Source organism: Somniosus microcephalus, chromosome 12, assembly GCF_052327205.1.
Source record: "Somniosus microcephalus isolate GS21.2 chromosome 12, FLI_Smic_1.0, whole genome shotgun sequence".
Taxonomy (NCBI): domain Eukaryota; kingdom Metazoa; phylum Chordata; class Chondrichthyes; order Squaliformes; family Somniosidae; genus Somniosus; species Somniosus microcephalus.
In genome coordinates, this window is record NC_140998.1 from 104,612,460 (window position 1) to 104,626,423 (window position 13,964).

The 13,964-nt window shown below is 40.8% G+C and overlaps 1 protein-coding gene across 4 annotated transcripts in view; it reads left to right on the plus strand.

Moving 5' to 3' along the window:
• The window catches only part of sptssa (serine palmitoyltransferase, small subunit A), a 31,211-nt gene extending 18,946 nt beyond the window's left edge, over positions 1 to 12,265 (plus strand). For all 4 annotated transcript variants that reach the window (XM_086003374.1, XM_086003375.1, XM_086003377.1 and 1 more), the window contains exon 3: positions 2,549 to 12,265. In XM_086003374.1, coding sequence (XP_085859500.1) covers positions 2,549 to 2,652 — 104 coding nt within the window. In that variant the 3' untranslated portion in view covers positions 2,653 to 12,265. The remainder of the gene's footprint in view (positions 1 to 2,548) is intronic.
• The last annotated feature ends 1,699 nt before the right edge of the window (positions 12,266 to 13,964 follow it).

The following is a 13,964-nucleotide window of genomic DNA, read 5'->3' on the forward strand; positions in this document are numbered from 1 at the left end:
CCATAGTGAACACAGATGCAAAAAATTCATTTAAAACCCCGCCTACATCATCTGGCTCTACACACAGATTGCCACTTTGGTCCCTAATGGGCCCTACCCTTTCCCTGGTTATCCTCTTGCCCTTAATATACTTAAAACATCTTAGGATTTTCCTTTATTTTGCTCGCCAGTGTTATTTCATGGCCCCTCCTTGCTCTCCTAATTTCTTTTTTAAGTATGCCTCTGCACTTTTTACACTCCTCTAGGGCTTCCTCCGTCTTTAGTCTTTTGTAACTGCCAAAAGCCCCCCTTTTTTTCCTAATGCATTTTTGTATATCCCTTGTCATCCAAGGTTCCCTTTGCTTGTCCCAGCAAAGAAACCAGAATGAAAATTAGTGGTGGTTGTATTATACAAGAGGAGCTGATGCAGAAGAGGTTCAGATTTTCACTGATAAGTTGCAGGTTAATGCTTGTTGGATGTGAGTCTGTGTTTAAATCTCCCCCCCCCCCCCCCCCCCCCCCCCAACATATCCAGTTCCGTTTTTTTGTCGAGTTGGTGTGGGAGAGGGATGGGGGGGTGGCATGAAGAAGAGAGGAGAGGACATGTTGAATGTAGCTGGATGCTTCCTTGGTAGGAGGGCAGTATTGAAAAAAGTCTTGGGACTGTTTTTGATTACCTTCATTGGCACAGAGTAGCACAGAACTGGCATAAAGCCACCTGCATGCTCAACTAGGGAGAGGGTGTCACTGTAATGCATTATCTTAAGTATTTTACAGGGTTTTATATGGAACATAAGTTATTGAATGCTCTTGTGTAATTGTTAACATTTGTGAACTGATGCTCTTAATTAACTTAGTTATGCTGAAATTTCAGATTTAATTTTCCTTCATTTTTACTACATACCTTGGGCATTTAAATATAGGCTCGATAAGCCTGCATCCAACTTTGAAAGTCTTCTGCTATGTTCTGCTGATTTTTAATTGATATAATGTGAAGTGAGTTTGAGATTTGAGGGTATGGTTTAATTTCCCTGTTATTTTCCCCTCCGCCAAGCCATTTGCACTTCACTCACTGCAGTAGTGCGTAAGAAGTTTACATGTGCACAGTTGTACTGTTGAAAACATAGCTGTTTGAAACTTAAGTCAAAGCTGTTTTTGAGCATAGGATTTTAAAAATCCTATGCAGGTACAAGTATGTTTGACTTTAAAACTAGCCAAATCAAGCTGAAACTGTAGAAATTCAGTTTTCTGTTGATTTAGTAACATTAACAGCGAATTATTTTATTGTTTGTGGTCTAATTTGTTCCCAAGGTTTTTCCTTCCAGCTGCAGCTAATCAATATTTTGAGGATTCATACAATACTAATTGTAGCCCATTTACACTAAGCTAGCATCTGGACAGCAGTGGCAATTGATTTGTGTGTGTCACACCCCCTGCTGCTTACTCTGCTCTTTAACATTGTGCTTTGACCTGTTCCTGCATAGTGTCTTGTCAGATTAGCATGCTACTGTCCAGGCTCCAGTTAAACCTTTAAGCCTAAAGTGACATACTGAGCAATTTTCAAAATGCATTTGGATGGCTTTTAAAATACTGATTGGCTCATGCGATAAATGAAATTAAACTTTGCAAGCAGGTTGTTAAGACCAAACGCGGATTGGGTGACCGCTTTGCGGAACACCTCCGTTCAGTCCGTAAGGGGGACCCCGAGCTTCCGGTGGCCTGTCACTTTAATTCACTGCTCCATTCCCACTCAGACCTCACCGTCCACGACCTCTTGCATTGTTCCACGGAAGCTCAGCGTAAGCTCGAGGAACAGCACCATCTCTTTTGATTAGGCACTTTACAGCCTTCCGGACTCAACATAGAGTTCAACAATTTCAGACCATAACCTCGGCCCCTATCACATTTTTTATCCACACTTTTTGTTTGTGCCTTTTTTTCTTCCCTCCCAAATGGCAGCTGTCCTTCATTCTACCAGCGCAATTCACACTTCATCTAGAGCCATCCTTTGTTTCTTGACCTGTCCCATTCCCATCTCCCCTTGCCTTGAATACCTCTTAATGCCTCTTTACTTCTGCCTTCCATCCTATCACAGACCTTCCCCTTTTGTTCTTTCATCCCCTCCCCCTTTCCCAGCCCCTAAACTTGCTTTAAAATTTGTTCCTTTTCCTGCTTTTTTCCAGTTCTGACGAAAGGTCTTCGACCGGAAATGTTAACTCTGTTTCTCTCTCCATGGATGCTGCCCTGGCCTGCTGAGTTTTTCCAGTGTTTTCTGTTGTTTCAGATTTCCAGCATCCGCAGTATTTTGCTATTGTATTGGTAAGATGCTCTTGGGCTCGGTAGGAGAAAAGCAAATCACAGTTACCATTACTCGTTGCTATCCAGTGACTTCCACTATAAAGTTTGTGTGTGGACATCAGGTGAGGGCAAGTTAAATATTTGCCTTTTTTCCCCCTACTCAAGTACTTCTTGCCAGAGGAATTGGATTATGTTCAATGTCCAGTGTGTCCACTTCTGGTAGTGGAATTTAAGCTTTTATCAAAACCTATTCCTTAACCTTACTCTTCAGACTCCCTATTGATATCTATTGTTGGGATGGCTGTGTACACGGGTTACGTGTTTATGCCTCAGCATATTATGGCAATATTGCACTACTTTGAGATTGTCCAATGACTACCTTAAGCCTGGAATGAGGACTGGAAATACACGAGGGAGAAGGAAGGTTCCTATTCAATGACTAGTTACTTTTCAATAATCAGCAAGAATGTTGTTGAAGATCAGCCCCATTGGATTATAAGGGAAGTAGAAGCTTGCAGAGTGGCAAATCAAAATGGAATGAAGTGTATTTCATGGTTTTGTATTTATTGTTTTAATATGCATTCTTGCAGCATAACGAGGTGCCCTTGTTTGTTAATCGTTATTGTATCTACTGACGTTAGTACTTTACTCACCTTTTTTGACAGTGTGCACATTGCACTGTGAATGTGTTAGTTGGATCTTTAAAAAAAAAAAAAAAAATGCCAGATGGCTTGAAGCATTCCATATATATAAGTAGTTCAAGTATAACTTAGACTTCCGATTGAATAAATATTTGGTAATTTGTGTCAAGGTATGAGAAAACAAACTTAAATTTTTAACTTTTCTGAATTTTTGGCAATTGAGGATCTTATTAGAATTTCATAGGATGCATATTTTGAAGTGTAAGTTACATTTTTAATACCATTTAAAGTGATATTGCCCACCTGTAAGACTTGTATAGAATTCCAAATATCATATTTTTGCTGCCCTAAAATTGATACTAAATGTAAAATACTTATGACTTTCCATTGTTTTGATTTATTATAGCACGATGCTGGTCAGTACACTCTGCTGCTTAGCCTTTAAATGGAATGCATGTCTGTCTTCTGTCAGTGTTACTTCTGTCGGTATTCCTCGCACACAAGATGAAGTACAATATGGCACACCTTCCTATGTCCACACGGACCTCTTCCTCGCAGTACACAATTCTGTCGCTGCTTCTTTCCAAAGAGGAGGCATGACATATTTAGTGAACAAATACTGACTTCATGTCTGAACTTGTCAGTTAAACAAACTAGTCGTTGGCCATTATGATGTCTTGACAAAAGCCTATGCTATTGTTTAATCTGAAGAAACATATAAAGCTACACTCTGGAATGAGAACGGTAGCATAGTGGTAATGTTACTGGACTAATAATCCAGAGGCCTGGACTAATGATCCGGCGACTAGAGTTCAAATCCCACCATGGCAGCTGTGGAATTTAAATTCAGATAAATAAATCTGGAATAAAAAGCTAGTATCAATAATGGTGACCGTGTAACTACCAGATTGTCAAAAAACCATCTGGTTCACTAATGTCCTATAGAGCAGGAAATCTGCCGTCCTTACCCGGTCTGGCCTATATGTGACTCCAGACCCACAGCAATGTGGTTGACTCTTAACTGTCCTCTGAAATGACCTAGCAAGCCACTATAGAGATTCACGTATCTCTGGTAAACAGGATCGAGTGCAAACCAATATGGTGGGTATATTGTGTTTAATCAGAGTTTAGGACGGAATATAACACTAGTACTACAGCAAAAACATACGAGCGTAACAAGTAACTGGTACCGGACCTGATCGGACAGACAGCTGGCGTGCGTCAACAGTTCTCTGGCTTCCAGCCTCTCTCTCTAGAGCCTCCGATGGTGAGTGTGGGGTCACTCTCAAAAGAGCGTTCGACCAGCCTAACTTCTCTTTGCAACTTCTGTTCGGCTCTCCCTTCCACCGTCTGTGGGCAAGCCCTTGGGGTGTCACTTTTATTCTTTTTTTTTAGGGGTGGGCCTGAGGCCAAGTTACTGACAAGACCATTTAACCTATAGAGGTTCCTCTAGAACCTCATCAACCAATGGGACATCGATTTCCTTGTTTCAATTCTTGGATGAAAGTACTCCCCAAAAAGGGGTCTCATTACTTCGTCCAATTTATCTTTCTGGTTTTTACATTTTGAAGGTTCCTCCATTGGAATTCTTTTTCTCTCTCGACTCTACCCTCCTTAACCCAGCAAGTACAAGACCCGGCCCTGTCCCTCTTAATCATGGCCCCAGCCAGAGCTGTCGCACGTTAGCCAGTTGCTATCTCACCTTCACCTAGCAAATGGCCCATTCTAAGATGGATACCTTGGCCTCCTCCAATTCCTTTCATTCTATGTCTTTTCCTAATTAACTTTTAATTATCTTCACAAGCAGTTCTGCTAAACAAACTCCAAATTATATCTGTGGAGATTATAATGGTTATTAGTAATAATGGAAGAAACATAGGTTGGGCCTTCACTGGCCAAATTAAAGATACGTTAACAAAATCAAAACCCTAACTTACAAACAACAGATAACTAGCCTGGCTGGGCCCCCGTGTGGAATGTTTGTTTCACCTAATCTAACTGATTAAAAAGACTCTCTCAAATTCTAATGCAAGCTTTCCAGGAAAACGAAACTTACCATTTAAACACAGTATTATTAGTGTAGCCTTATACATTTTTAGGCACCCCTAGTTTCTAACGCCACTCAGTTGTCAAGAAGGTGGCTCACCACCACCTTCTCGAGGGCAATTTGCCAGCGATGCCCACCCACATCCTGTGAATGAATAAAAAAAAACCTCCTGGGTGTTCTTTTCTCTGCCCATGCAGCTTAGCTGAAAAATGTCACATTTTGGTCATTCCTTGCTGTATTACAAAATGATTTCCTAGGTTTGGCCACCAGACTAAGTTGCTAATAGGCTTTTTTAATCCTTTAAGACTGTTCCATATCTTTTGGTCCTGGCATGTGCTGCATCATATATCTAAATGCAGTGCCTGCCAGATGCCCTATTCCATCAATTTGAAAAGACTTCTTCATCTGCTGCGAAGTGGTGTTGAGACACCACAGACCAATGAGGTAAGTCATTGGGATTGACCAATTGGGATGTGGAGTTCTAAAGATAGTAGAAACATTTCTGAACTCTCCAGATTGTTTGTGGGACCAGGCAACAATTTTTATCTACAGGTATAGATAATTAATTAATGTGGACAACACTACTCTTCGAAAAATCCTACCAACTAAGTTTGAACCTATTCAAAAGAAACTTGATTGTCAACAAATCTGTGATACTGACTCTAATAAGAAGCCAACAAGTAAAGTTGTCAGGCTGGCTCTGCTGTTGATTTGAGACAGATTCCATAGAATTATTCTTCACACTTGTTGCTGGTACAAACCTGACGGTTAACCTCCATGCATAGAACCTTACTCCTTGTAGGGTATCAGTCCTGGTTTTGAACATTTGATTGCTTTGTCAGGAATTGCTCTGATGGTTTATTGTATAGTCAGGATGGAGACTAATTATGCAGGAGTCTATGGGGGTCATTATTAACTAATTTGGAAATTCAGATTGCTTTTTTCTTCAGGTGCTTCAAAAAGGCTCTTAAATTTGAATATGACAGCTCTTTTTACATCCATGAAGAGATACTGAAACTTATCCTATACTCAGATTTACTAATGAATTGTGCATGTACAAACTGAGCTAATCACCCAGTATTGCATAAGTTTGAATTATTCCTCCCTCCAGTCTGTAACTTGCAACATTGGTACAAGAGCCTGACTTAGCTGGCTGTTAAACTCCTTTTATGTACTGTGACTGGATTTAAAGGACTAACCACTAAACAACAATGAAACAAAATACTTATTTTTGTCACTGTAATGGGCAAAATCTTAGAATATCTGCCTAACCTTATGACTTGCCCTTTGAACAGTTTCCTCTGGTGGAGGCATTCTTTCTAGTCTTAGCACCTCAGTGACCATTATATTAAATTGAATATTTAATCTATCTCTATACTTACTGTTACAGCTGTCAACTTCATTTATACCTGACATTTGATCATTTTTTTTTTTAAAGTCAATGCATTACTTGCTTACATATATACACTACTCCAGGGTGAAATTTTCTAATCTCCAGTGTGGTTTGTACTTCAATTCAGACCAAGTTAAATAAGCAGCTTATATATCTATAATTATTTATGCCTGCCAGGATTTTAATAATCTGGATCATGTCTTCCCCACACGTCACAGAAATCCCAGGCCATCCTTCTCGTTTAACTCGTCTCCAGGGTTCTTGATATCCTTTGGGGGATAGTGGCAAACATTGAACACAGTCTTCCAAGTGCTGCATCACCATTGATCTATAATAATCAGTGTGACCTTTTTTCCAAGCACTGTCCCCTCCTTTCCCAAAGATAGTGGCTTATATTTTTAACATGTTTCCACTGGAGCTGCTGGCTGTATGACACTTAGTTATTTGTCCTGTAGTGTTGAGGTAGTGACCCGCTTTACTTATTTTTAAAAATTGAAACCATTGTACATCAGCATTTTCTGTTAATTTTCAATTTCTGCCATTTTCTCTCCTCTGTGGGTGTGCCTCTTGCTGTTTTAGCTATTTACATATTCTTTACTTTAATCTGTAGGGTTTACCTCTACTGGGCCTGAAAGGTAAGAAACAGTCGCGACTGAAACACTTTAGAATGGTTTTAAACACTCAAGTCATTTTATTGAAATTAAGACATGACAGTTTTCCAGATAAAGATGCCATATAAAGTTTGCTGCATTGGTGTTTCAATATAAATGATCTGTCCCTCGGTTGGCCAACAATCCCAAATTAGTCTACCTGTAATTTTGTTTCAATTGCATTGGCTGCACGAGTCTCCTTCATTTGCTATTCGTACTTGTAACCAATTATGCTCTTTTACCAAGTATTCACTCTGCTAATCCAAGGTTTCAAATCTATTATATCATTCTTGCAGTTCCCAGGTGAGCATCACCCTGACAGTTATGCAGAACTTAGTTAGTCCTTGAGCAGACACACAAAGTCCACATCAAAAAGTTCAAAATCTTTTGTGTCTCTAATATTTATTTCCACTGCCTGACAAATGATCAATTACAACATGTAACAGTCAGTCCACTGATACTTCCTCTGTCAGCTTGTTTATTTTTTACTTTTCCTTCTCCCCTGATTTTATTAAACTGCTTGTTCTTCTTTTAGTTCTGAAAAAGGCCTAGCATGAAATGTTGGCCTGTTCTCTGCACTGATGCAGACTGACCACAACTTTTGTTTTTTGTGACAGATTCCCAACGTTTGCAGTGTTCTCATCATCATTTACAATGGCCCAGAAATTCGGGTCGGGGGCTTCCCGCAGGTGCAAGCCCCCGACCTGCACTTACCTAGTGTGCCGGCCGTTGAGCTGTGGGCCCGCGTGGGATTCCGATCCTGGGCCTCCTCCAACTGTTGGCGCGCAGTGCTTGCGTATCCCAGGGGCGCAGTTAGTTCGATGCGTCCCCTGGGATCACGTGGGCCATGGGGAGTCAATCGGAGCAGGGAATGCCCATTCATAAGTTTGACAGGAAGAGCTGTCAAATCTATAAATACTATAAGCCCCAAAAATCACTAAAACCTCAAATAATTTTTTTTTTAAATCACATTTTTAAAATAAACTATAAATTACATGAAATAACTATTTTAAACAATATAAATTTTTGAAAAAATTAATTACATTTTCTAACAACTAAAAATAAACTTGCCTTTCTTTAAAGTATTTAAAAATAATAAACCTGTGGAAAAAAAAGTTTTAATTTTAATTAATTCACCACTTACCTTGTTAAAAGCAGGCCCTGCGCCTGCTTTTTAAAAGTGTTACTGCTGGAGACTTACCCTCCCGGAGAAACCTGCAAAAACAACGTAAGTTCAATGCGCACGCGCTGCCTCTCCGGCGCACGCGTTCGACTTCTGAACCCCTTTCAGGGGAACGGAAGTGCCGGTTTCCCGCGCATGCACGAAACCGGCACTTTCGTTGGGCCTACACGTGAGTACCCTGTGCGTACTCACGCGTTGGGACCCGAATTTCTGGGCCATTATAGATTATAGGAACAGGAGGAGTAGGCCATTCATCCCCTCAAGCCTGTTCCACCATTCGATGAGATCATGGCTGATCTGTACCCTAACTCCAACCACCCACCTTGGCCCCATATCCCTTAATACCCTTGCCTAGCAAAAATCTATCAATCTCCGATTTAAAATTATTAATTGAGCTAGCATCTACTGCTTTGTGTGGGAGAGAGTTCTATACTTCCACCACCCTTTGTGTGGTGTTTCCTAACTTCTCCTGGATGGCCTGACTCTGATTTTAAGGTTATATCACCTTGTCCTAGACTCCCCCATCAGTGGAAAAAGTTGCCCTCTATCTAGCCTATCAATTCCTTTCAAAATCCTAAAAACCTCAATCAAATCACCCCTTAACTTTCTATGTTCCAGGGGATATAAACCTACCTTATGTAATCTCTCCTCATAATTTAACCCTTGGAGCCTGTAACATTCTGGTGAATCTGCCCTGCACTCTTTCCAAGGCCAATATATCCTTTCTGAGGTGCAGTGCCCAGAACTGTACACAGTTCTCCAGATGTGGCCTAACCAGGGCTGTGTATAGCTGGGGTAAAACTTCCTCTTTATATTCTAACCCTCTAGATATAAAGACTAACATTCCATTAGCCTTTTTGATTTTTTACACCTGGCTACTACATATTAGAGATCTGTGTACATGGACCCCTAAATCTCTTTGAACCTCCATTATTCCTAGCTTTTCAGCATTTAAAAAAATACTCGGATCTATCTTTATTGATCCAAAATGGATGACCCCGCACTTGCCTGCATTGAAATCCATCTGTCAGTTTTGTCCACTCACTTAATCTATCAATGTCTCTTTGTAATTTTATGCACCCATCTGCAGTACTTACTATGCCACCGACCTTTGTGTCATCGGCAAACTTGGATATATGGCTCCCTATTATGTTTTATAAGTCATTAATAAATATAGTGAATAGTTGAGGGCCCAGCTCAGATCCTTGTGGGACAACAATAGTCACTTCCTTTCAATTCGAGTACATACCCATTATCCCTACTCTCTGTCTTCTTCCACCTAACCAATCTCCTAACCCGGTCAATAATTTGCCTTCAATTCCATGAGCTTTAATTTTAGCTAACAATCTTTTATATGGAAGCTTATCAAATGCCTTCTGGAAGCCTATATAAACTACACCCATAGACATTCCCCTGTTTACTACTTTAGTTACTCTCAAAATTCAATTAGGTTCATTAGACATGACCTACCCTTTAAAAATCCATGTTGGCTCTCTCTAATCAGCTCAAATTTTTGTTATGCGCTCAGTCACTTTGTGCTTAATTTAAATTCCAATAACTTCACCACAACAGATGTTAGGTGTATAAATTCCTGGTTTCTCTCTCTCTTTTCTTAAATAATGAAGTTTTTACTTCAATTAAACCTTGAAATCTACCATTATACTTACTTTATAGCAGTGGTGGCAATTGCAAAGTATGAAACTTTCGCAATTTGCTAGTATAGCATATTGGTCCTTTCATGATCAATAATTTAATTAAATCACTTGAGTAAAACAATAAAATGGTCACATTGGATGCAAAAGATTTTTTTTAAAAACTCTAGTTTTTAAGAGGGAAAAGTTTTCTAGGAATGTAATTCTTGGCACTTTCAAGTTACTAAATAGAGGTATATGTTTAAAACAGGACTGTTATCACTTAAAATAATTAGCATTAGGCATTACTTTTGTGGAAAGGAGATGGTAAACAAAAAATCTGAGGTAACAGCAGCTTGCATTTATATAGCGCCTTTAGTGTAGAAAATATCCAAAGATTCTTTAAAGTTGGAGGGTGGGAGAGCGAGAAAGGGAGTGTGATCGATAAAGGAACAGATGCTGTCATAGAGAGTAAGGAGAAGGTGACTAAGTCTGGCCAACAAGCTGGGCTTTGAGAAGGTTTTTAACGGTGGAGAGAGAATTGGAGAGGTACAGGCGTTTAGGGAGAAAATTCCAGACAGCAGGACTGAGATGGCTGAAAGCTCTACCACTAATGGTACTGCAAACTGGGCAGGATTTATTTTAAAAAAAATTAAGAGTTGATGGTCCAAATGGTAGTTGAGATGCGGGGTAGTGAAGCCGAATTAAGGCCGGAGGAGTTTTTTAAAAATTTGTTTTTATGGGATGTGGGCGTCGCTGGCAAAGTCAGCATTTATTGCCCATCCCTAAATGGCCTTGAGAAGGTGGCGGTGAGCCGCCTTATGAACCGCTGCAGTCCGTGTGGTGAAGGTACTCCCACCGTGCTGTTAGGGAGGGAGTTCCAGGATTTTGACCCAGCAACGATGAAGGATCGGCGATATACTTCTAAGTCAGGATGGTGTGTATCTTGGAGGGGAACTTGGAGGTGGTGGTGTTCCCATGCACCTGCTGCCCTTGTCCTTCTAGGTGGAAGAGGTCGCGGGTTTGGGAGGTGCTGCCGAAGAAGCCTTGGTGAATTCCTGCAGTGCATCTTGTAGATGGTACACACTGCAGGCACGGTACGCTGGTGGTGGAGGGAGTGAATGTTTAAGGTGGTGGATGGGGTGCCAATCAAGTGGGCTGGTTTGTCCTGGATGGTTGCAGAGTTAAGAATGGATGAAGTTGTGGAGGAATCTGAAGATGAGGATTTTAAATTTGATTTCAATGGGATGAAAGTCAGATGGGTTCTACAACAGGTGGGCAATCCCAGGTGTCCAAGATGGAAGATTGCTCCCAATGTCTCATGATTCAGTGGTGCCTGTGCATCACAGTTTGGTATTGTCATTCAAGCCAGGGAGGTCTTTTTAAGTTGTGCTGAATTTGGCCATTTCAACTGATGTTATGAAAAAGAAGCCTTATTTGGCTCACTGCCCCTAGCCAGGGAAGAGGAAAAAATCAGACTGCTTTCCTGTTCCTGACTACTATCCAATAACTGTTATTGAATGTGAGCATGTGTAAGTAATGAGGGCAGGATCACATTTGCTGCAATAGGCCCCATAGGCAGGTAATGCTACATCTCCAAGCAAACATTAAAAATGGCAATGTACCAGAGGATACCGCCAAGGAAACCATACCCCAGAATAAATTGCTACAGTCAAGGAAATGAGAAGTAATTTGTGACTTACAGCAGTGTAAAGGAGTTTAAAATTGAAGTCAAAATTAATATGAAGAAATGTATTGCATATGACACATCTGCTGCGATGTGAATATAACCCATAAGGAAACATGGCAGTCCTTGAGCTACTCCTGCCTGTCCTGGAAAATTAGCAGGCCTGAAAACTCTCCAGTATCGTGGTAACGCCCTATTAACCTTGTAAATGAAATAGTGATGATGGGGCGGGGGGGGGGGGGGGGTGGTGGTGGAAATATTGCAAAGGTGCACTAAAATCTAGCTCCAGACCTGGTTAAAGCAGGGAGTTGTTCCCTCTAATTATACAAAAATGAGGTGTGGCGTATGCTGGTAATTGCTTGGTGTTCAATTAAAATTGAATGGTTGTCAAAGCAAAATTTAACCGAGACAGGAGCAGGTTCGCTACAATCATCACGAATACACTGCAACTGCCAATACAATACAAATTATTTATGGTCCAATCATTAATTCTGAAATGCAAAATGCACTGTGACATATCGCTCCCTGTAACATGCGTTTTGCATTTGATCCCACGTGTGTTTCAGAGAAGATCTACTGAACATGATTTAAGCTATTTCACGTAATTGTCAGTTGGGACTCTTTTCTACCACTTTTAATAAAATTCTAATTATGCAAATGTATTCTTGCAACTTTTGTATCCATATCTGTATTTAATATGCTGTCAGATGCAGCATTATCCTGATGCATCATAAAAAAATAAACTGCTTCCTTGTCTCTTCTGGTTTTCAATCTGTCAAATTCCCATCACACCTGAAATGTTATTCAATCTCTGATGCCAAAATTTATCTGCTGCGCATTTCCTTTATTTACTTTTTTCCCTTGTCAAAATCACATTTGATTTTCTGGGAGTTGTTCAATGATTTTGTGTAATTAACTATGTCATCTGTTTCGATTGTACACTACACATTACAGTGTTGGCAGGCTGCTTTAAGTCTGGAATGTTTTATGACTATAAAGCAATATTTTATCTTTAATTTATATTTTTCATTTTCACTTTTTGTCCTTTCCATCTTTTCCTTTTATTTGGTCCCTTTTAGTCTTTTTCTTCACTATTTCTCATCGCTAATAACTTTCACGAAACATGGCTGAGTACTAGCGCCATTTGCATATACCATCTATTATTCAATAGTTATTTTCAGCAACTAATTTGAGAAAGTTTTAAGCATACTTCATCATAATGTTACGCAAGTACTTTTTTTCAATCGAGAAATCAATGGAACACTTAGCAATTTCAGGTACACAGTGTCATAAAGTAGTTGCAGGTTAGATTTGGTACAAATGAATGCAAAATAAAGGCCTTCATTCTGCCGCAACTTCAGAAAAGCAGCTCCCCCCGCCCCCAAACAAATGTGACATTTTGCGTTTCTCACATCCATTATCTTTTGATATCCCCGAGTGAGATTGTCAATTCAGTCCGGAATTAGAGACAGTTTTGTGCTCTAGGCCCATTCCTTTAGGAACTAGGCTGAGGCTATCCAAACTCAAGTCACATAGTCCAACAGCCAATGGATGGATTTGCACCTACCCCACTCCTAGTGTACCTTTTTGATTTAAACCTAGGTAATATAGGCGAAAAGCCAGTGTCAAACTACACCACTTAAATTTGTATGTGTGGGGTAAAAATATACATTTGTGATCAAAGAACATAGAAGTGCTGCTGGCACCCCTATTTCCAAAGAAACCAGATTTTAATGACCAAGTTAAAAGCATGATTTGGAGCTGGTCTACTAATCTACAGAACAAACGGGAAACTGTTCAACCTCCGTCACCTCCAGTCCAGATCCAAGGTTGTCCCATCCTCTGTCGTCGAATTACAGTATGCAGACGACGCTTGCGCCTGCGCTCACTGAGGTCGAACTCCAAACCACCGTCCACACCTTCACCGAAACGTACGAGAGCATAGGCCTTATGCTAAACATCTGTAAGACAAAAGTCCTCTACCAACCTGCCCCCGCCACACAGTACAGCCCCCCGATTATCAAAATCCATGACGAGGCCTTGGACAACGTGGACCACTTTCCATACCTCGGGAGCCTACTGTCAACAAGGGCAGACGTCGATGACGAAGTTGAACACCGCCTTCAGTGTGCCAGTGCAGCCTTCGGTCGCCTGAGAAAGAGAGTGTTTGAAGACCAGGACCTCAAACCCGGCACTAAGCTCATGGTCTACAGAGCAGTAGTGATACCCGCCCTCCTGTATGCTTCAGAGACATGGACCATGTACAGTAGGCACCTCAAAGAACTGGGGAGTTACCACCAATGCTGCCTCTGCAAGATCTTGCAAATCCATTGGCAGGATAGGTGCACCAATGTCAGTATTCCCGCTCAGCCCAGCATCGAAGCTTTGACCACGCTCGATCAGCTCCAATGGACGGGCCACATCGTCCGCATGCCCGATACGAGACTCCCAAAAC